The sequence below is a fragment of the Crocodylus siamensis genome, chromosome 2 (genome assembly GCF_052110815.1).
Source record: "Crocodylus siamensis isolate JL-2025a chromosome 2, ASM5211081v1, whole genome shotgun sequence".
Classification (NCBI taxonomy): Eukaryota; Metazoa; Chordata; order Crocodylia; family Crocodylidae; genus Crocodylus; species Crocodylus siamensis.
In genome coordinates, this window is record NC_143396.1 from 87,225,706 (window position 1) to 87,249,129 (window position 23,424).

At 45.4% G+C, this 23,424-nt stretch overlaps 2 protein-coding genes across 6 annotated transcripts in view; one reads left to right on the plus strand and one right to left on the minus strand.

The window, feature by feature from the left end:
- Positions 1-16,229, plus strand: part of SPMIP2 (sperm microtubule inner protein 2) — a 58,091-nt gene extending 41,862 nt beyond the window's left edge. Inside the window, exon 4 of the mRNA XM_090034514.1 lies at positions 15,870-16,229. Within this exon, the coding sequence (XP_089890640.1) occupies positions 15,870-16,113 (244 nt within the window). The 3' untranslated portion in view covers positions 16,114-16,229. The remainder of the gene's footprint in view (positions 1-15,869) is intronic.
- A 3,725-nt stretch (positions 16,230-19,954) lies between these two features.
- FNIP2 (folliculin interacting protein 2) overlaps positions 19,955-23,424 on the minus strand; it is a 66,669-nt gene continuing 63,199 nt past the window's right edge. For all 5 annotated transcript variants that reach the window (XM_090036281.1, XM_090036283.1, XM_090036282.1 and 2 more), the window contains one exon: positions 19,955-23,383. In XM_090036281.1, the coding sequence (XP_089892407.1) occupies positions 23,305-23,383 (79 nt within the window). In that variant the 3' untranslated portion in view covers positions 19,955-23,304. The remainder of the gene's footprint in view (positions 23,384-23,424) is intronic.

A 23,424-nucleotide genomic window follows, 5' to 3' on the forward strand; every position in this document is an offset into this window, starting at 1 on the left:
AAATTTGAAAAAGGACTTTTTATTATCTTTGATTTTGGATGCTAGCCCTAGATCTATGTCCACCTTAGCTTTCCTGACAGCCCCCCTACAGGCCCAAACAGAGGATGTATACTCCTCTTTGGAGATAGCACCCCCCCTTCCACCGGTTGTATGCTGCCTTTTTGGCAATCAGGCATTCCCGTACACCTTTGGTGAGCCAGAGGGGCTTTTGGGCACTCTTGTCCCCCTTGCTTCTTGTTGGGATGGTCACCCCTTGGGCTCTGAGTATCGTCTCCTTAAGGAACGACCACTCATCTTGGGAACTGAGTTCCTCTGCTCTCAAGAACCCCAGCACCTCTCCCACTAGTCTCCTCAACTTGTTGAAGTTGGCCCTCCTAAAGTCTAGGGCTACTGTCTTGCTGTAGGCCCTTGACACCCTGCGCTGGATGGTGAATTCCAGCAAGTGATGATAGCTATCACTCAGGTGGTCAAGGACCTGGAGGCCCTTTACCAGGCTGTGGCCTGTGGCCAGGACCAGGTCCAACAGGGCATTTCCTCTGGTGGGACTGTGCACCTCCTGAATTAAGTGGAGGTCCTGTATCTCGGCCAGGAACCTCCTGGAATGGTACGACCTGTCTGACTGCTCCTCCCAGCATGTCCGGGTAATTTAAATCTCCCATGACAACTACATCCCTTGCCTTAAGTGCCTCTGCAAGCTGGCCTGAAAATTCCCCGTCCAGATCCTCCCCTTGGTTGGGGGGTCTGTAGTAGACCCCCACCATTAAATCCCTCTCCCCACAACCCCCTTGCATCTTGACTCAGAGCACTTCAGCTTGCCCCTCCTCTGACCCCATTCTGTTGTCAGAGGATGTGTATTGCTCCTTGACATAGAGTGACACACTCCCGCCTTTCCTTCCTTCTCTATCCCGCCTGTAAAACCTATAGCCCCTAATGCTAACTGACCAGTCGTGGGATGAATCCCACGTTTCTGTAAGCCCTATTATGTCTGGGTCTGAACTGGTTATTCTGAGGGCGAGTTTCTCCTGTTTATTCCCTGTACTACAAGCATTGGTATATAGGCATTTAAGGCCTTGCATAGCTGCGTGTGCCACCCCCTGATTTGGAAGACTATGTGCACCCCTGTTTCTTACCTGGGCACTCCTTGCATTTGTCACCTGTCTTGCTTGGGTGGTGTCTCCTTGTCTTCCTGTGGCCCCCTCCCCCGGCAAGGCTAGTTTAAAGCTCGCCGTATGAGATTGGCCAACCTGGAAGAGAAGACACGCTTGCCTTTAGGAGAGAGGTGAAGCCCATCCCGCCCCAGCAAGTCCCCCGCACAAAAGCATGGGTCATTATCTAGGAACCCAAGGTCTGCCTGGTAGCACCAACTGCGTAAGCGCCGGTTGACTCCGCCAATGCAGGCCTCGTGTCACTGTCCCCACCAACTCACCGGAAGAAGAGACGAGAATACCACCTGCGCCCCCGTCTCCTTAAGCTTGTCCCCCAGAGCCTTGAATTCCTTCATAATGCGGTCAGGGTTGCCCCTGGCCATATCGTTCATTCCCACATGGATGACAATATTGCCAAGGCTTGTTATCATTTTCCCTTATTAAGTTTTTGTTCAGGTTCTTCAACTCTTTATTTACCTCTAGGCATTTTTCTCCATCCCTGGGTGAACCTAGGTTAAACCCCTCCTCACTAAGTTAGCAAGTCTCTACATGAAGGCACTTTTCCCTTCCTTTGTCAGGTGGCCCCTCTCTTCTTTCCCAGCAGTCCATCTTCCTGGAAGAACACCATATGGTCAAAGAAACCAAACCCTGGTGGCACACCACCTATGGAGTTGCATGTTGATCTCTAGGATGTGTCTGCTCCTAGTTGGTCCTTTACTAGACTGAAAGGATCAATGAAAACATCAGCTGGGCCCTCGTTCCATTACCCCTTGCACTCAGAGCCATGTAGTCACTTATGATCTGCTCAAGGTTATCCCTGCAAGTATAATTAGTGCCAATATAGATGAGCAACATGGAGTAGCAGAGGGCCAGATGAGTCTTGGCAACCTTTCTACGATGTCTTGGATGTGGGCTCCTGACAGACCTCCAGGTCAGACCAGCAGATGGATGCCTTCATGCTCTGCAGGATGGAATCTCCAACCAGCACCGCCCATTGTTTCCTTTGGTAGCAGTAGTGTTGATCCTCCCTCCCTTAGGGGTACTTAGTTTGGTGTCCCCTGCCACTAGAGTCGACTCCTTGCTCAGTGCCAGGGCTTCATACCTGTTCTCCAGATGGACAAACACAGTTCCAGAAAAGGAGTGCTGCCTGTTCCCAAAAGTGACAAGCTGCCAGCTTCCACCTTCTGGAGTACCTGTGTCTCCTGTTGTCCAGTGCCTTCTCTGGCTGCCCCTTTTCCATGATGTTGGAGGTCTCTGGACTGAGTCGATGAAGACCTCGTGCTCACAGATGCTTCTGAGCCTATCTACCACCTCCTGCACCTCCATTATCCAATTCCTGAGAGAAGCCACTAGGAGGCACTTCATACACCACAATCACTCCCACACCTGGCTATTCTTGGCAGGAACATGAAGGCTGTAATCCCAAAAAAACAGACCAAAACCTGGGCAGAAGCCTCAGTGGTCAGTGGCCATGCCTGGACAGAGCCCATAACAGGTGCAAGCAGAGGAAGGGGTGTCAGTGGCAGGAGCTTTGGCATTGGAATTGTATTTATTCCCCAGTGCAGAGCATCTCAAAGGCTAACTAACTTTTAAATTTGCCTAGGTTGGTTATAAGTATATGAAATTAGGTTTGAGGAAAGCTAGGGAGCACCAGCTGTGACATTGTGCAAAGCCTTATGTGGTGCAGAAGTGATCAAGTAGAACTCAGACATGGAATGAAGCAGACCTCTGCCAGATTTCATAGCTCTAAATCATTTTTAAATCCTGCCTACATCAGCAGAGATTAAAAATTCTTGTTTCATATGTTTTTAGTGGTTCCCCTCAATAGGGTTTCTTGGATTCTTAGCTCCCACATCCAAACACAGCTCCATACTCTTGCAATAGACTGCAGTCAGTTAGGTGAAGCAGCTCTCTTACTATGTTGGGACAGTGCTGGAATAATGGAACCTATAGTGTCTATTGAGATCAACTGATGTTGAGGCAAATATCACCTTGTTGCCCAGTCAGCCACCCACCAGGGGGTGAGAGATAGCTCCCTGCCCTCGGGCCCTGATACCGGGGCAGGCACTGCCACAGGAGCCTGTGCAGGGACTATGTCTCCCTACCCTGGCAGCAGGGAGCTCCAAGACCCCTGCTCTCAGTTTGTGATCATGGCTCCAAGACCCTTATCTCCCAGCCTGAGCTTCATGGACATGGGGCTTGGGCTGGGAGGCCTTCATCATCCAACCTGAGCCCCACAGTCATGAGTCTCAGGCTGGTCTCTCAACCCTTATCCCACATCCTTACCTCCCAGCCCCTGCTCCAAGATTGCAGTCTGGGAACAGGGGGGTCAGAGCTCCCTGCTGCCAAGGTGGGGGGGATATAGTCCTCATGCAGGCTCCTATGGCCCTGCAGTTGCAGAGCTGGTGCTGTGAGCTCCCTGCTGGTGGGGGCTGAGGAACTTGTTCCCTGCCCAGCTCCACAGGTGCAGAGCTGCGGGTGGGGGGGGAACAGGCTGAGGAGCTTGCTCTCTCCCAGCTCTGCAGCCTGTTCTCCCCTGCCCCCAACTCATGGAGCTGGGTGAGGAACAAACTTTCCAGCCCCACACCCTACATGCCCAGGAGGGGACAATGTTCCTCTGCCCCGGCAGCCAGGAGCTGCCAGACGCCAATCATGAAGCAGGGGCTTGGAACAAGCTCCCCAGTCCTTATTCCTTGGCCAGATTGGGGCCAGAGTAAATGCAGAGGCTGAGAGCTCCTTACATGGGGATAGTTCCCTGCCCAGCCTGGAGCTGGGTAGGACCTGCTCCTGACTCGGATAGTTCCCCACCATCCTCAGGCTGTGCAGGGAAGTACATGCAGCCTGGAGATGGTTGGGGACTGTCCTGTTTCAGCTAGTCCCCAGCCTGCATAAGCTCCAGGCTGCATAAGCAGACTTTCCCATGCAGCCCAGGGCTGGTGGGGACCATCTCAGTCAGTGGCAGGTCCCAGCCCCACGCCCCAGTTAGGTGATCAAGGAACCTAGGTGATCAGGGGTAGGTCTCAGCCCCCTTCCTAATTCATTTGTGGGGTAGCTAGCAGCGAGCTAGCTGCTAGCTGTCCCACAAGCAGATCAGGGCAGGGGGCTGGGACCTGCACCTCCCCGCTGCTTTTCCCCAGCCCCATCCCCTGATTGGGGAGCCAGAGATAGGAGTTCCCTGTTGATTGGACAGGGGGACAGTGTCCTTGCCACAACAGCAGGCAGCCCCCAGAGCCAGGTGCTCCCCGCCAGCCCCTAGGCTAACACCAAGGGAGAGCCTGGAGCTCCCCCCTGGTGGCAGCAGTGGTCCATTGCAGGGCTGCAGGGAACTGAGTGCAAATCTTGTCCCCAATATCTGCGTGTGTAGATGCTTGCCCCAAAACCCTTACTCTGGATTAGTTTACACCAGAGTAAATTTGGGCCAGAGTAAATGCATACATAGATGCACCATTATTTACTAAGCACTGCTTTTACTGGCCTAAGGAACACTTACCTATTTGGTGTTGATAGTCTTAGTTACAACTTTCTTTTCAATGTATTTCTAGAGGTCCTACTCTCCCTATGCCCCTAACCACTACAAACTCAATGAATATAGTACAGAGGTGCTCAATCCCCGACTCATGTCAAATCTAGCCTGTGGAACTATGTCACCTGGCCTGCAAGAGCTCCCAGGGGTCTGAAAATGTGGTGAAGGGGGAGCAGTAGCAGCAACTGCTGTCCCTCTGCTGCTAAATTTCTAGACCTGGGTGGGGTGGGCCATGGGCCAGAAAGTATGTTGGATCCATGTGTGGAAGGGTCCAATTTGGGCCCAATCTGGGGACATGGGGCTGGCCCTGGAAGGTAGTGCATGGATAAGGGAGGTGGTGTAGGGCCCAAACCTGGCTCACTAGGCTCAGTCTGGCTCATGGATCAGCCCTGAGCCTCCCATCCAGCCTGCGCACGGAAAAAAGATTGAACATCACTGGTGTAATACATCCTCCCCTTTTGTGTCCCAGGGTCACAGCAAGAGGGACTTCTAACTCCCTCAAACCATTACAACCTTAATTTGGATCTGGATCCCCGTCTTGAAGGAGACTGTCACAGGTACCTTTCAGGTGCAATTCCTGGTACTCTCAACACCTTTCAGCAGGAAAGATAGCTCCCACACTCCAAATGGCTGGGTGTATAACCAGAACCTAGTGCCACCTACTAGAAACACAATGAGGGTTAAAGAACCTAGTGGCAAGAGACTGTATGAATCAGAAGCTCCTCAACTTCCTCGAGCTTAGTTAGGATTACAATTATGCTAACTACATTATGCTAGAGTCCCATGGTGACTAGAGCACGTAAGAAGACAGACTCAGGTGGTTAAAATCTGCTTTAATTAGTTGCCTGTGAGAATGCCTGTGGGGAAAATGAACAGAAACCAATAGAAACCAATAGAATAGAAACCCCACAGAAACCAATAGAAACTAAGAATACTAAGTCTCAAACCTATGGCTCTGCCAGAACTGCAGCTACTTTGAAACTGTCACAGCATTTTACATATAATACAGAGAGGACTGGTTTAAAAGGTAAATTAATTGGGTAGCCATCCCACAGAACATTTATACTGGTGTAGCCAGCTACATTGTAGGTTGTGCTCTGGTTTTTCCAAGTCAGGAGGCATTGTGCCTTTTCTCTTTCCTTGACATTTGCAATTTTCCCACGCTTAGAGTGGGCCTGTGGTTACAGTACCCTGTACCATTCATGTACCTTGTAACCAACATGTCCAACTAAGGCATTACTTAATTTTAACAGTAGGAAAAAGTAGTTCAAATCCTTTGCTCCAAGATGTAGTGAACATGCCTGACTGTTTTGCCAAAAGATCTATTACTGTTCACGTAAACAGGCCTAACTTTTTCAGATGTCCAGAAGGAGCTTTTGTCAGTCTGAATACCTCCCTAAGGACAACCTTGACATTTACCCCCTTGTTGAAGGAAGGCACTTCTACATGAGATGCTAAATGCACAGTAGACTAATTCTTCTGCACACTAGCGTGGCAGGCAAAAACTGTGCTAATGCTCAGTAGCACTAGTCTACTGAGCATTAGCGTCACAAAAAACTGTGTGCAATAGTGCTACTGTGCATTGTTGTACTGCTATTACAGGTACTAAGCTTAATACACTGTAATTACAGTGCATTAATGAACGTGTAGACATGCTTGGAGAGTCTTTTTTTAAGCCAGACAAAAATGCTGCTGTTTGTCTGGTTCCCACCTTGGCCCTATGTGACAGGAGTTTTATAACCTTCTGTTTTATCACCTTCCCTTGTATTCCCTTTAGATAAATCACCCTGTTCCCACTGTAAACATCCCAAGAGCCAGCTCACTTACTTCTTATAAACTAGAAAGCAGCTCCACACCCACAGTATTCTGGTTCTATACTGAAGTATAACTATTCCACAGAGGGATGTTGCTCACAAATCCCTGTAAGTGGAAGTGTGTAAGACCAACTCATGTCTAAGACCAGTTTCCATGGAGCATCACACGAGTTGTCTGTTTATGGTAAGCTCCTCTGGGACTTTTGGATAGGGTGGGATGTACATCTAATACATAAATCATCAGGCTAACATTGACAGTCTGTTCTTTCCATGTCTGCCTTTAAAAACTCCCTGCTACCTCATGCAGAACTATAAAAACCCATTTAGGGGAAAGTTTTGTCTTTCACTTCACCTCTTATAGCCCTAAAAACCAGATGCTTGCTCTCTGGGGGGTGGGGGTGTCAGCTGCTCCTGTGGTTTATTTCTCAATTAAATGGTTTTCACCAATTTGTCATTAGTGGTCTTTTCATCTTTTTGGAAAATCATGATAAAAAGAATCCCAAGCAAAAAGAATAAGTATGGAGGAAATATAGATAGCTGGAAAACAGAAATATTTCTGCAGTGGTATCCATGTGGTAAATGGATTAGCAAAGCCTTTACTCCATTATAGTTTAAATTACAATGGTGACAGGTATCAAAAAAGCATGATGCAGCTCCTATGAGCTTTCCCCTCTTCTGGGGCAGAGAACAAGGATAAAGGCAAATACTTTTTGGGTGCCAAATAGTGGCCATCAACTATGTTGTTGTATATGAACCTATTCATTGTTTTATGTAGGGCAGCATTGACAGTAGCTTGGTCAGACCAGACCTGTAAGATGAAGGGGGATTAAACCTGCCCTGTCAGTCTCCCTGTCGATCTTGGGCAGGTCAGTGACTTTCTCTATAACCATACGCATAAAATGGAATAGCAGTACCTCCTGAACCCACAGGTGCAAGAATAAACCCATTGAGACAGAGATCCCTAAACACCCCACCACAGGAAATTTGCCGTCTTGTACCTCCCTTCCTCCCCTCATACTTCAGCCACTGCTACCACTTCCCTCCCACTCTGCTACTTCAGCCACCACCCCTTCCCTCACCACTACTTGCCACCAATCCCATCACCAGTGGCAGTCACTGGCAGGGAAATCAATAATAGTGGCTGATGTAGGGGCTCACTGGCATTCGATTGATCACATCTGTAATTTAGATAAAATGCCTTTATTAAATCCATAAGTCAGTAGTAGTTATACAGTTACTTTAAATGTACACTAAACTATTATATGAAACTATTAACTACATGTTAGACAGAAACATTACAATATGTAGTAATAGGAGCCTAGTAAGATCATTAAAAGCACTGATCAAGTACTTACAATAAGGCTCAGCCAATAAAAGCTAATACTGGTAGGCTCTAACACAGCTTCACCTGCCATTAGCAAAGAAGACTCCTGGAAACTGCACAGGACCCAAAGGAGGGTTTTCAAGTTGATATGGGGGACAGGGTCACATGCCAACAGGTGAAAGAGATTGGGAAAAACACGGGTGAGCAAACATGAAGGTACATACATTTAGAATATATGCAACAGACAATACCAATGACTTGGTGATAAAACCCTGCAGGGACAGAGAGCAAGATAACAAAACTGGGAACATCAGCAATGTAATGAAACACACTGAAGAAACTTAAGCCCCCCCTTAACTTGAGGGGGGCTCTCAAACCAGGCTTTAGTCTCACACAACACTCAACTACCGTGTATGCAGACTCCCCATCTGAGCCCTGCTGCTGTGGCTTGTAATCAGTCCTGCTGCAGCTCCTGCGTCTCAACGTGCCTCTCACCAGCTTCTGCTTCGCTCTCTCTTCCCCACACTGAACCGTTTCTTGGCATGCAACCCCAGCTCCCCCTCTGCTTCCTTACTTTTTCCCCCAGCAGCCTACTGGGAACAGTAGTTCCTGCTGCAACATTGCAGTCCATTATATCCCCCCGCTTCACTGCATGCACCCCCACATCCAACCCAATTCACACCACCTAATTGCTAAACCACCTGAGAGGTTTCCAATTCCTTGGTGGCCTACCTGTGGACTCAGGCTCGGGCACCTTCCTCAGTGTGGGTAGGTGTTGGGTACTCTAAAGTGTACTCATCCCTGGTCTCACCCCCTGTACTCATCCATCCTCACTAGCCCTGTCTCTATCAGGCCATGGATCTTCACTACATCCTTGGATTTGCAAGCACCCTCTGGCAGCACCTTGTTGGGCCTATTTGGGACTCTGTTGGCAACAGTTTGGTTGTGCAGTCCCTAGAGACATCCTGGTGGTTGACAGGCAGGCCTCCCTAGTACCCTTGCCAGACTAAGGTCTCTGTTCCCCATGGCTTTATTTTGTTACAGTGCACTACTGATGTCTGTCCATGACACCCACTCGCTAGCTCATGAAGTGCCTCATATAACTTCTTAATGATAGTATAGGGGCCACTAAAACTTTTGTAATTTTTGGCAATGCACACACCTCCTGGACCAACTCATACCCACACCAATTCCTCTGGTTTGTAAAACTGTCCAGTGACCCTGAGGTCATAGGACTCCTTTTATTTTTGTGTGGCTGCAGCCTAATGTTTCTGAACAGCTTAGCTAACTGAACTGAGGTCTCTTGCCACCTTTGCGATGTATTTTGAAAGGTTGTTAAATTCTGACACATTTATCCCTGAGATAACATCAATAGGGAGGCAGATCTCCTGTTCAAATAACACCACATTTGGTATATCATAATGTAAGTCAGTACCTTCATCCTTCATTTCATATTGTCCAACTGTCTTTGATCAGATTGGACAGCATGTCAACCAAGGTACAGTTAAACCATTCCATCAGTCCATCAGATTGGGGGTGATATGGGGTTGGGTGGGTTTTGTTGATCTCTAAAAGGTTGCAGATCTGGGTGGCTGAAAAAGCTGAGATTTGAAATTTCTCTTTTGGTCAATGTAGAAGGAACAGGACATGTCATGATAGGACACAAACCTCTCAATGAAAACTTTCACCAGTTTGAGCCTCCAGGAGTGGGTATGCTTCCACCCACTTGGAGAAGTAGTCATCCATAACCAAGACATACTTGTTGCCCTGTGGTATTACTGGTAGGGGACCCAGGATATCCATAGCTATCCTTTCCAGAGGTCATCTGGCCTGTGTGGAGACTATGGAAGCCCCGGGGCCACTCCTCATTCCCTTGTGTGCATGGATGCCTCACATGATCCACACTCACGATCAGTCTGACAGATTTCCTCCAACCCAATCAGAAGCATCAGGACTAAATCTTGTGAGAGATTTTTAATTATGCCTAAATATCCTCTGTGTTAATAGGGCTTTCAAAATGGTGGGTATTTCTCTCTTAGATACCACTATTTGGACAAGTCCAGGTTTGTGCACCAACCCTGGAAGTGTTCACATCAGAACTCCTTGTTGCATGTGTAGCTCTGACCACGCAGCCTGGTCCTACTTTTGACACGAGTGACACCCAGCTTCAGGGAACTCTTTGCTATTACTTTACTTCCACACTATTAACTTCCCAATATCAGCATCCTTCCATTGTTTTTCACCCCAATCTGCTAATTCTCTGACTGCCCCCGAGTCCTTCATTGGTTTATTCTACTCCGTCTCTTCTATGGATAAGGGCTGTTCCCTTGCCACCCCCGCTTTTGGTTCAGCCTCAGCAGGGGGTCTACAGGGCATCAGCATTTTGGTGCTGCTGTCCAGGACAATGCACTATTCCATAGTAAAACTTGGCTAGTTGTTCCAATCACCTAGCCAATTGTCCCTCGGGTTGCTGAAAGTTGTATAGCTAGAGTGCACCATGGTCGATTCATGTGAAGCGTCTCCCAAACAGAAAATGTCAAATGTGCCTGGTAAAGATCGCTACAGCCAGCAATTCTTTTCTCATGCTGGCATATGGATGCTCCTCTTTGTTCGGGGATTGGCTTGCATAGCCTATCACTTTCTCCTGGCTTCCTTCCACTTGTGACAGAACAGCTGTAGTGCCAAAGTCACTCACATTGGTGTCCAACAGGAAAGGTAACTGAGGTCAGGGTATGCTAAGGTGGGGGGTGACACTAACCTTTAGTTCAAGAAAGGCATCCCGACATCCCTTCGTTCAGGTGAACTTCGCCTTACTAGAGAGCTTATGTAAGGGTCTCATGATGGTGGCAAAACTTGTCACAATGCTGCTATAATAGGAGGCTAGCCCCCCAGTGCTAAACAGCTCCTTTACATTATGGGGTATTGGCCAGGTTTCAACAGCCTCCACCTTCTCTAACTTTGGGCCTAGCTCCCCTGTGGAGATCAGGTGTCCCAAGAAGTTACTTCCTTGCAGAAAAGCTGGCATTTGGTAGGTTTAATTTTTAAATGGCCTCTTTCAGCCTCTTAAGCACTGCTTCCAACTTCTGCAAATGTTCCTGAAAAGTTCGGCCTATTACCATGGTATCTTCCAAGCGACCACGATATCTATGTCTCCAAAATGTCCTGGGGGCATTGCATAGCCTGAAAGGCATAATATTAAATTGAAAAAGGCCCTTCCTAACACAAAAGGCGGTCTTGGCTTGGTCCTCCAGGCGCTCTTCCACCTGCTAGTATGTATTAGCCAAACTGAGTGCTGAGAACTATTGGACCTAGGCCAAGAGGTCTAGCATGTCAATCTAAGGTAAAGGATAAGCATCCTTAACAGTGGCATTATTCAGCAGGCAATAGTCCTCATGGACCTACATGCCTCCTCCATTCTTCTGCACCAACACCACAGTGGAGACCCAGGGGCTAACAGTGGGCAGGCTGAGGCCTCTTTCTTCCATCTCTTGCAGCTGTTGGTCAAATGCCATCTGGAAGTGGATGGGAACCCACCTAGAGCCTTGTTTGATCGGTCTGGCACCATGTTTATCTAGTGGTTTGTCAGGCCTGTATGGCCCAGATCATGGTCCTCCAGGCTGAGTGCATATTGGTGTGCTGCAGTAAGACTTCCTGCAGTTTTTCATGTCCCAGGCCATGACGGCTTAATCTGAATTCTTGGTCCAACTTCCCTACCATCCACTGGAGGTTATCGCTCTGATCTCCAAGATGCTGGTATTTTTTTTAATTCAGTGCCCTTATGGAAACTGGCCTCTGTGGTCTGGGGTCTTTCTGCAGAATGGCCACCCTAGTCTCAAGTGTCCCAAGTATGGTGCCTTGGTATGCAATCTGAGGCTCCACTGATAAATTGGCAATACGCTCTGGGATTTTGCCCCTGTGGCTTTTACCCACTGCAGTTCCCACTAGGAATCCCAATCCTCAATTAGGCTTGGGTTCAAATAAACCCTCCTCGTCTCCGCAGCACCATCTCTTCAGTTTGCCATTGATCATTGCCTCCCTTCATAGAGGAATTGTTAAAATTCTTTTCTACCATGACATCACATAACTTCACTTTACCATCTGTGGTACACAGGGGGAAACTCCTTCCCAGAAAAAAGCAGAAATAATCAGCAAAGTTCTGTAATTTCTGTAAAAAGTAATCTGTGATTTCTTTACAAGGCGTCGTGGATGGCATCCTTGGTTATGGGAAATATGCACGGCAGCTGCAAATCTTAGAAGTCGACAGGTGCAGTCCACTCTCCCTGTAATAGAGACAGGAATTTCAGTTTAGTAGCCTCATCCCATCCATTTAACTCAGCTGCCATTTCAGACTGGTCATGCCAGTCATCCCAGTCTTGGTGTTCCCTATTAAATGGTGCTGCTGAGTTAAATATTGGCCTTGAGGCATTAGGATGGGGGTGGTACATTTCCTTGCCCTGGGATGCTCATCTTTCCTACATGAATGTCTGTAAAATAGCAAACGTGCACACTACAACCATTTGCTCTGCACCTTATGGGCTGTGCCAACTGGTGCCGCCAATTGTAACGAACCCCAGAAACTGCACAGGAGCCAAAAGAAAGGATCTCAGACATATAGAGGGATAGATTCACAGGCCAATGGGCTAAGCAGAGTAGGAAACACACAGGCGAGCAAGCATTAAGATACATATGCTTAGAATACATAACAGACGATAACAATGACTCAATGATAAAACCCTTCAGGGACAGCAGGTAGCAAGATAACATAAAAGGGAACATTAACAACGTAATGCGATACACTGAAGAAATCTCGAGCCCTCCCTTAACTTGCAGGGGCTCTCAAACAAGTCTTTAGTCTCATACAACACTCAGTTACCACGTACATGGGCTCCCTGTCTGAGCCCCACTGCTGTGGCTTGCAGTCAGCCCCACTGCAGCTCCTGGGTCTCAGCATACGTCTTGCTGGCAGATGCTGCTTCTCTCTCTTCACACCCCCACTCCCTCCAGCCATTTCTGCCTCCACTTCCTTCTCTTTTCCCCAGCAGCCTGTTGGGAACAGTAGTTCCTGCCATGACATTACAGCCCATTACACCCTCTTTCTTGATCATTTTATGCCCCTATATTATTGCATCACATTTCCTTTTGGAGTTCTAGAAAGTACTCGGACCCAGCTGGAAACATCACACAGACACACACACTTACCATGCCTTTCCCACATGACAGCAAAACTTAATTTGCCCATTCTTGATGAGTTTTGCTCTAGACCTCTTGGGGCTAATGTCTGACATTGGAGTCTGGCACCATTTTACCCATCTTTCCCCCTGCATTAACACATCTATAGCACTTGCACTTCTTTCTTATGTCAGCATTTTCAGCGTTTCACTCTGCCTGTCTCTCAATTCATAGATTCCTGGAATTGTCGTGCCCAGACCCTTCCAAAACATCCCATCACCCATTTCATGACATTTCATGATACCTACAGGAGGCTTAAGAAAAAAAAAAAAATCTTCAGTGAGGGAAGTGGCAGTAGTTGAAGTAGGCAGGAAGCTGCTGATTGCTGCCATAGTTTGCATGCATCCCCTTAACAACCTTTTTGTGCCTAGTTTGGGAAGGACTCTGAGGCACTATTTTACAATGTTGGAGCCCAAGTCTTCTCTAAAACATTCATTGTACTAAGCATGAAGAGCCATGTTAGCCAAGATGAACTGAGCACACCCTCACACACTGCATGGAAAAGAACAAGCAGTAGACTGTGCCATGACAACTAGCTATCTTAGGGGGTGTTGAATGCAAAGTGTATTGAACCCCTTAGGGTTTAGTCAGGCCTACTTGATCACAGCTTGAGTTCTCTTCTCTGGCTACAGCAATGGCAATCAGTGACCCAATACCCTCCTTAAACAAAGTATTATTTGTTTGGAACAAGAGTTTCAGAGGAAATGAGTGGGGAACTGGAGCACGTGTAGTTTGCTCCCAAGGCATGCTTAGGTAACTGAGCTAACTGTAAAGGTAATTCGTTTGGATACCGGACAAGCTTTGACAGCAAGGAGCTCGGTGTAGGATAATCTTCAAGCATTTCTTCTCAGCAGGCTAGAATAGACACAGGAGGATTGTTGCAGCTGACAGCTTGTTCTGGTGTCTTCCTTGCATATGTTTGGGTGTTCTCTGGGAAGCCATTTAGTATCCTCACATAGACTTAGCTGAATTCAGGTGTTATAAATCGTTCTACTACCTTAGCATACAGTAACTTCTCCTCACTGACTGGTGTTTCTAACATCATATTTTTTCACATGCCCCCCTCTGATAGGATACTGTTTTTGAGAAGGCAGAATGCAAAGGGCGAGGGTTTTTTTTCCAGAGTTAGGGCCATATGCAGGAGGGACAGACCCCAGTCTTCAGCTCACTAACCCTCCCTTTGCTACTCAGGAAAAAGCTAGTTTTAACCCTTTTACAGCGAAATTGGCAGCAGCTCTTGAATGTTTAGCCAAAAGCTGGGACCGTAGGTACTGCTGAACACTGGACTGCAGAGGCACGTCTAATAGTCTCAAAAGAACTGCGGTCTGAAAGGCTGTGAAATAAGAGGAGAGACACTAAGAGTAAGTCACAGACAGCAAAAAATGTCAAACAAAGGATAGCTTGAATATCAAGACCATTAAAAAGGAGAGAGGGTCATAAACACATGCTGTATGAAAAACAACTAACAGGAATCAGGTAGATCAGTGGTCTCCAACCTTTCGAAGTACCAGATCACTTTTTGAATTAAACTGCAACATAGGATCTACTGTGTGCCACCCCCCACATTGCCCAGCAAGTCAGGCTGTTGGAAGGGAAGGCAGATCGAGGCCCTTGCAGTGAGGGAGGGATTGAGGCAGGGGCAGGGATGAGTGGGATCCCAGCCAGGCCGGGTAGTAGGATGACTGGAGCCCAGGAGGTTCGTCCAGGTGCGGGGGTGGGCTTTTGCTGCTGCACGCATCCCGGTGGAGGCCTGGTGGGCACATGCCCCACCCCCCGATCTCTTTGTGGGGGGAGGTGGCTGCCTTTGCGTACTGGGCTTTGCACCCCGAGCCCTGCTGCAGCTGCCCTGGGAGTGCCGCACTACGTGTCCCATCGCTGGGCTGAGCCATGTCCCCTGCCCACCCAGTAGTGGGACGCACATGGTGTCGTGGTGCTCCCGGGGTAGCTGAAGGGCTTGGGGCACAGCTCAGGGCACAGCCACAGCCACCTCTGCCCCACGTAGATTGGGAGGGCATGTGCCCCCTGGGCCTCTGCTGGGGTGCATGCAGCAGCGGGAGCCTCCCGTACTCTGATCGGTACCAAGCTTGCGTACTGCCCAGGCTTGATCTCAACCTGGGGCCGGGGGCTGAGCGCATGCACATGCACAGCTCCCCCAGATTGAGATAGACTGTCAGAGGCTCCATGATCGGCCAGTCTACTGTGATCGACTGGTTGGTGACTAATGAAGTGGATTCTGACGGGTCATGAAGTCAATTGACTCCATTGGTGCTGCCTGAATAGAAAAGCTTCTGCTGCTATTCTGGGCAGCACATCAACTGCCCTATTTAAAACATGCTCCCCAATTTTGGAAGGCTAATTTTAGGTGGAGGATGTGTAGTATGTTAGTAAATAAGGTATTACATAGTTGGCTCATCTTGTATAAAAGCATTTACCACCATTGAATAGTACAAGATACTACACGCTTCTGGCTAGAGCATGGTGTTTTGACTTGACAAACTGGGGTATCTAACTTGAGTCCTGTATGAAAGCACCAGACCCTAACAGGCCTAATATCACAGTTACACGCAAGAGGAAATCTAGGTTTAAGCATTAGGACTTTTCAGAGATGCCTTCTATTATGGCAGACTGACAGATTTAGACTTGTATCCATTCCTTTTTCATCTTGGGAACTAGAATAAAAGTATCAGTAGAAAGAAATACCTAGTCAAGTCTTTGGACGCAATAGCTCTTTTGTATTAAAATCTTATACAAAGATTCCCATGCTATTCTGAATGGGTCACCAGGAGTAAACTAAACCTTTTGGACCTGATTGCATTCTGTCTTTAAATTTTTAGGCAGCCTCCGCCAGATATTCTTGACAAGCAAGGCAACAATGCCAGGAGTAGGCTTGCCTGGAATTGGACAGACTATGAGGACTACAGCCATCCGAAAAGCAAGTGGAGTGCAATGAGGGAGGATAACCATACTTCACTAGCACCTTTGCAGCCCACTGTAAAGGTAAGATTCTTCTTCTGCCAGAAGGATGGCTGGAAAAAAACCCCACACCAGAACTATGGCAGTGGCTTGATCTCCATCTAATTTACCAATTAAGCAAAAGAAAGTTACAGATGGAAGTGGGAGGCTGTATAGTATGGCAGCAGTTTAAAGCGGGAAACAATATTCCTGCTCAGGAATCATGCATGCTCTATACTAGAGGAAAAATTTAGCTGGACATGCAGCCTTGAAATTCAGGTAATCAACACTGCCCAGCCATTACCCTCTAGGGAAATCAACAGCCTCAAAAAATTGTTCCTAGCATCTGTAGTAGATCCACAATCCCTTCCTATTAAGGGATCATAGTATCAGCAGTGACAACAGTTTATATGTTACTGGTGCATTAGTAACAAGTAAAACAAATGAGGCCTTATCTGGGCCTATTTGCTTTGCCCACACAGAACCAGGGCATTAAAATAAAGCTAACAGATAAGAGCCAATGTGGTTGTTGGCAATGGTGGCATTCAGCTGCCAGAAAAGGGCAATCTTTTCCTTCCATTTAGACACTCCAGTCACTTTTGGGAGGTGAAATTTGAATTAAAGTACCCTTGAATTATTCTTCTTCAACTACAAACATCCGTCTCCATAGCCAGAATTGGAACTTGGTTTTCAGTAGGAAACTCTTGTCTCAGTGTAGATTCTTGCTATCTATTAAAAGGGAGTTGGCCAGATCATTCTGGGATCATTGCGACTCAACACAAGAAATCAACTTTATATGAGATTACATTTATTTCTAAACACTTGACAGTCATTCATAAGCTGTCTAGCATAGTCTTGACCTTGAGTGATTTCTGGACAAGATACAATTCACTACATGCATCTCAGACTGCCTGCCTTAGGTCTGGGGTTGTGCCAAAACATATGCTTGACTACTGCAAGGTGTTTTTCCAGCATGCGCACTACTAGCATGTGGTCATTAAGCTAATTTCATGTGGGATCAAAAGCATCATAGATCAAAGTTTTGTGCTTTGTTTACTAAACCACCCAACTCCCTTCTCCCCACGTCTAAAAATCATGTCTTGCATTTTCAGTTCCACCCTATTGCTCTTCCTTCAAAATGGTGTTTAGACAGATGACAGAAAAGAAAGCATAGATAATGCATCACTGGCTAGTAAACTGACTGCCTCCAACCCATATTTTATTAGATCTCCTGTACTGAGGCAAAAGAGTCATTCTCTATATACACTTTTTTTCTTTGTTTTGAACCAGGATTGTGTCACAGACAGGACCTCATTTCTACCAGTAAGATTTTCAGAGAAATTCAGGAGTGTGTGTATTCTGGCCTGATGGCTGGAAAGCTTCACTGTGGGGCTTCTCCTGGGACCACCCCACCTTTCAGGGATCCCATTAATTCGCAGCTTGCTCCCTTGTCTGCCTAATGCTGGGGCAGACTGTCAATCAGCAGCTGGTAGCTGCCAAAAAGCAGCAGTGGACACAGACAACCCCTCCCATCCTGCTAATCAGCTGATTGGCAGGATGGGTATGGAGGGATATTTTCCCTCCGTGTTCTGACTGCAGAATAGCCTCTGCCCCTTGCACTCCTTTGCGCCAACCTGGAGGGATGTGGTCACGGGGGCCATTCTGCCACAGCAGCAAGGCCCTGTGCATCTTGCTGCTATAGCAGTGGATTGCCTCGACCCGCACCACTTGGACCGACTCGGAGCAGTGTGGGCGAGGCATGGGCATCCAGGGACAGTTGCCTCTGCAGAATTTACCAGTTATGTTGAAAGAGGTGGGAAAAAATACGTACGCAACGATCAGGCTGGGTATTTGCCAAAGGTAGGATTATTTGAGGGGGATTTTCAAGAAAAGTTATAAAGCTGGATGACAAGAGCATCAAATAATGAAAGCAAGGATTATAGGGAAACATTACACATCCAAACCATAAACACCCAAACAGTAGATTTATTGTTGTGTGGATGTTCTCTTCAGTTTATTCTATTTTTATTTAGAAGATGCATCATCTCCTATTTTTACTGCTCTAATAGAATTGTTACCACCCAGCTATACATTTGCTTTTTCCCCGTCTCCAAGTCTTCCCGTCCTTAACATCCATTTTCATTTGGAAAGCTTCCTCTAAAATAACTGCCTTTTATAAAAGCAGGGTGTAAAGGCTGATGCATTAGCTGGACTTTTGTGGTTTTAAGTCACACATGCAAATGTGTTTTATGTATTTATCCTAAGCCTAACTAAATCTTTATGCGCCATGAGTATGGATGTACCAAATTCACGATTGCACAATTTTCATGGAAACCATGAATTTGGCCGGGCTCTGGGAAAAATGAAAGGCTCTGTGAACAAGTGGCAGACTTGCTGCAAAAACTTACTGAAAATAAAGGAGCCAGCAGTCTTCGTGGTGCTGTGGCCTGACTGCTCAGACCACCAGTGGGGGGAGGAGGGGCTGCCGTCATGAAGGGCTGACAGCAAGATGATTGATGGCCCCACCCCTTACCGCTGACTGGCTGAGGGCTACCTGTTGTGTGGCCCTGCTCCCCTCCACCACTGGGCAGTAAGGGGCAGGACCACATGGTAGACAGCTTGCAACCAGTCAGCGGCAAGGGGCACGGCCATATGATGGACAACTCTTGCAACTGGCCAGCGGCCTCCTCAAGTTAGGAGCCCGGAGGCAACTAAGAGACTCGGTGCAAACTGAAGGCTGGTTACAAAATAAATACTTCAAACAAAGGAAGATGCAAATCAAGGTTATGTATCTGTGTGAGCAAATTGACATTCTTAAATCTTCATTCTCATAAGCATCTTATTTTTAAGACAAAGACAAATTAGGTTTAAACAAGTCACCATGTACACAAGAATATAAAGGACAAGTTAATCAGTTTTTTCCCAAAAAGTATGCCCCATGCCACAGTAGGCAGAGTAAATGAAAGTGATGGTTACTTCAGCATGCGCCTAAAGAACAGAGTTTGGTACGACTATACTAAACACTGAGATTTTAAAAAGGAGGAGCAGACGCTATTTTAAGGGCATACACCTTGTGAGCATCTTGCTATGAATTTTTCTTCTTGTCCTTTTTGTCTTAAGCTATTATTAAAAGCTCATATAGTAGAGGAGAAAATAGTTATAAAAATATACATTGGGCTATACCTTAGATTTGCAAGCCCAATGTAAGGGTTCAAGAACAATCATCTTTAAGCATAAGCACGAGCTGCAAAGTCCAACAAATTTAGTCTTCTGTGCAGTTTCCATTTAAGTCCTCATACTAATCTGGGGCTGCTAGCCTCAGACTGCTCAGGAAAAGACCCTCTGGATAACTTCTAGCTGGGAATTTTTAGAAAGGGACTAGATTTGTCAAGAGAAACTTGCCCATAAACAATTGGAAGTCATGTGGGCTCTATTATTCATTTGGTGAAGCAATAGAAAGGTAGTCCCTTGTGTTTACACACTCTTTCAGCTTCTTATGCACACACCACAGTACCTAAATACAACATACCATTAAAAAGGGATCAAATAAATAGCCAATCAAACTGTATATGGGAGGAGCAAGTAAAAATAGTCTGAAAGCAGTCATAAAGTGTAAGAGATTCTGACTTTTCATCTCAGAACCTAGTTAGTGAAGACATTCACTCAGTTTGTGTAAGCTCCTTTTTCATCTCTTTGCAGATAATCTAGAAGGTATCAACCACTTGTCTGGATATAAAGCAGGGAGGGGTTATTCGGGTAGGGGGTTAAATGAGCCTTTCAGCTTTATGAAGCCCACCCATCACAATTTCATACACATTGCGGCAACTGTCTAATCTTTGTTTAGCCAAATGTATCTATCCATTCAGGTTTAAATCCAAGTTCCACCTACTTAAAAACAAGAAATATATGTACTGAGTTTACAAAAGATCCATACTACTAATAAACAACAACTTTGCAAACTTGAAGATTTCAGCTACATTTTTATTTGTCAGTTTTAAACATTTCCCCTGTACATTCATTTCACTTTTCATTCTATTAAAAATACAACAGAAACATGCTATAAAGATGTCTGACACAACATTTGTACATACTTACCACTCTGTCATGCTACACTAACTTTTCTGAACAGCAAAATGCTACAAAATATTTAACAGTTAAGACTTACGAAGTTGAAGAAGCCCTAAAAGGTGGTATCCTGTCAACTGAGGTAGTATATTTGGTAGGAGGGAGACATTTTAAATTCCTTTAGTCTAAAGCCAACTTTTTAAAGAATGGTACAAATTAAAGTATTTGCCTTGGAAATTAAATTTAGAAACTAAAAAAAAGAAAAACTATAAACAAGACAGTCTACTTGTGTAATCTGTGAAGAGCAGCAAAACATTACAGGAAAAAAGAAGCAAGTATAATGAAGAAGTTTTATCTTGGGCTGAACAAAGCTGAATGCTTTAAACTCAATTTACATTCCTTAAATTAAATTAGAAACTTATCAAAAGGCAGAACTATAGGATTAGGTAGGAGAGGACACATTACTACTGAGCAAGGTGCCAATCTTACAAAAATGATGGGCATCAGCCAACCTTTGCCTTTAATGGGTTTCTGTGCAACAGCAGAGGTTGGCTGCCTTCATCTCTTTGTAGAACTGGATCCAAGTCAGACCAAATCACAAGCCCCTTTTTGTTTCAAATTAAATTGGAATTAGCCTTTTACTTAATTACTATAAAATAGCAGGAACATGAAGTGAAGTGAGGTGAGTGCATAAAAATATGAAACATTTTTATACTCTTAAGCAGGGATCCTGGTTCCCTCTGAAAAAAATAAAATCCCCAATTTCCAGATTGAAAAAGTAAAACAAAATCCACATTTTTCCCTGATTAAAATGGAGTGCTACTAATATATAGATATATACAGTGGCATTTCATTTTAATCAGGGAAAAATGTGGATTTGGAGTTACTTTTTTAATCCAAAAATTGGGATTTTTGGTTTTGGGTTGTTTTTCTTTTTTTTTAAATCAGAGAAAACCAGGATCCCAGCTCATAAAGGAAGGCGTTTCCCATATACATTTTCAGCATAGGGGGAAGTTTGGGAATAGCTGCATTCACTATGTGGATCTACTTACTGTCAATGAAAGTTGGCCTGGTGCTTGCAAGCAACCGGTTGCAGCGTCCATGTTTGGTTTTAAGCAAAGGACAAAGTGAAGGGTAAGCAGCTCAGGAGCCAAGCAGAGGAAGCAGATTTCCTCATGTACCAGCAATAGGAGATAACTCCACCTCAGGAATATTGTAGCCTCTTTAAAAAACAAGACACTGGCTAGACATATTAAAACACAATACTAAGAAAGGAGGCACCTGGAATGTTAGGATAGAGAACCCAAACTTAAGAAACCATGTTAACTTTTTAAGAATCATATCTGCAAATGAAGAGGGAGTCTTCTAGCTTGGAAACGAGCCTTTTGTAGAGAAGCTTCTCATGGTTGTGGTTCCATCCCTTGAGGAAGGGAACTCTGTAACAGGTATGATGGCATTTCAGTCACATCTGAAAGCAAAATGAAAAACCCCCATAATAGCAACATTTGCCTCCTTTTAATGACTGAAGATACTCAGTCATAAACATGTAAACACCAAGGCAGCACAAAGCCAAACTTGTCTCCTGTATTTCTTTCCTAACACTGGAAATTCTGGAAACAATGAGTTAATGAAGCAAAAATAAGGGGGGGGGGTGTCACAGATCTAAACACTTCCTGTGCAATGCCCAAAACGTCCTAGAGCACTTGCACTCTAACACTACTTGGGTGTTTGCTTTTCTTCTTAAAAAGTGTTATTCCCCTCTGTCATTTCCTTGATCTCCAAATGTCATGCACTGCTTCACAGTGCTTGATGCAAAAGAGGAGGAGGAAGAAGAAGAAGAAGAGTAATTCACTATATAAATTAGTTTTTGAAATGGGGGGCTGCTCAATTCACAAGAGATTTATGGAGGTATGCCTTTAAGTCTAAAAAGGCTGAAAACCACTGGTTTATAGACTGTATATAAAAAGGTATCTATGCCCGTGTCCAGTTTTCTTCTTATGAAACAATAAAAAAATGGATTTTATGAACTATTTGACCTTAAGGGCAAGTTTCTTGCCTCAAGGCTGTCAGTCCAGAAGAGATCAGAAGGCACCAGGATGATAGTGCAAAAAAGTTCTGTAGAATGCTCACACGGGTGACAAATCACCATGTCTGGGGTTTTATCCTTGTACAATTCATTTAAACTTAAACTGCCCCTTCTAAGTGAGAATAAAGGGCAATCTCCATCTAATAGCTGGAAGGCCAAAACAGTGTTATGGACTAAAAAGATTTTTTTTTTTGGAATAAGTCTGCCTCATGTGGATATACATGCTCATCAACCAACTGGCATCAACGCACCAAAAATATATCTGGTATCATGTTGTACATTATCATATCAAATGCAAACATCTCAGCAACAGTAACATTTGATGAAGTTATGATCTGGGATTGATTACCAGATTTATGGTCATACAGAAACCCAAAAAAAGACGGGTACTGCATTTGCAACAAATGTAAACTTGTAGAAGAAATTCCATAAGGCTTCCCAAAACACCCTCTCCAAAGGCTTTCATCCCAAATTGAGATGTTAGTATTTATCTGAGCTCATTTGAAATCCTCATCATTAAAACTAGAAGCAGTTGCAGCTTTCTTAGCCTCTTGTCTTTTTAAAAAGATGACAAGAAAAAACTTCACCCACAGACAGACACCCCACGCACAACTCAGATGCTGAGTCCACATTCTTGTTCTGCACCGGCCACTTCTACAATATAAAATCATGCTCACATTCTGCAAAACTTCATGTCCCATCCAGCACGCTTGTGTATAGGAATGCTATATACATAGTTTACAACTGCTTTCTTCCCTCCCACCCCCAATCAAAGCAGCACACAGAAACACCACACTATCACAAGTGCAGCATCACAAGAGCCATCCTATCCCGCTTGTTCTTTTTAATGCTACTTCATGTCTTGGAGCAGCATTTCTGCTGACAGTTCAGTTTGCAAAAGTGTTTGCTTTAGTCTTTTTTTTTTTTAATGAAAGGATACAGTCACCTTCCTGACTTGTTAAGTCAGAGGTGATTTAAAAAAAACCTGAATGCCTTTTACATCATGTAAACTGAAGTTCTGTGATAAAAATGTCCAGCATCAGATGGTGATGGAATGCAGTCGTTACCAGCTTTTGTCACTGTTCCTCTTTACCAGCACTGGCATCTCTGTCCTTCTTTCAAAATTTCTGTATTTTGCTTGGGAATGACTACCCTGAGATTTTAACTTATAAGAGTATTTGAGCAACATAAGGAGAGTGAGTGCTTGCTATAGCAGCCAACAAAGGCAGGTCATTGGATTCAATCCTAGAATTTAAAAAACAAGAGAAGCTTTTCAATATACAATC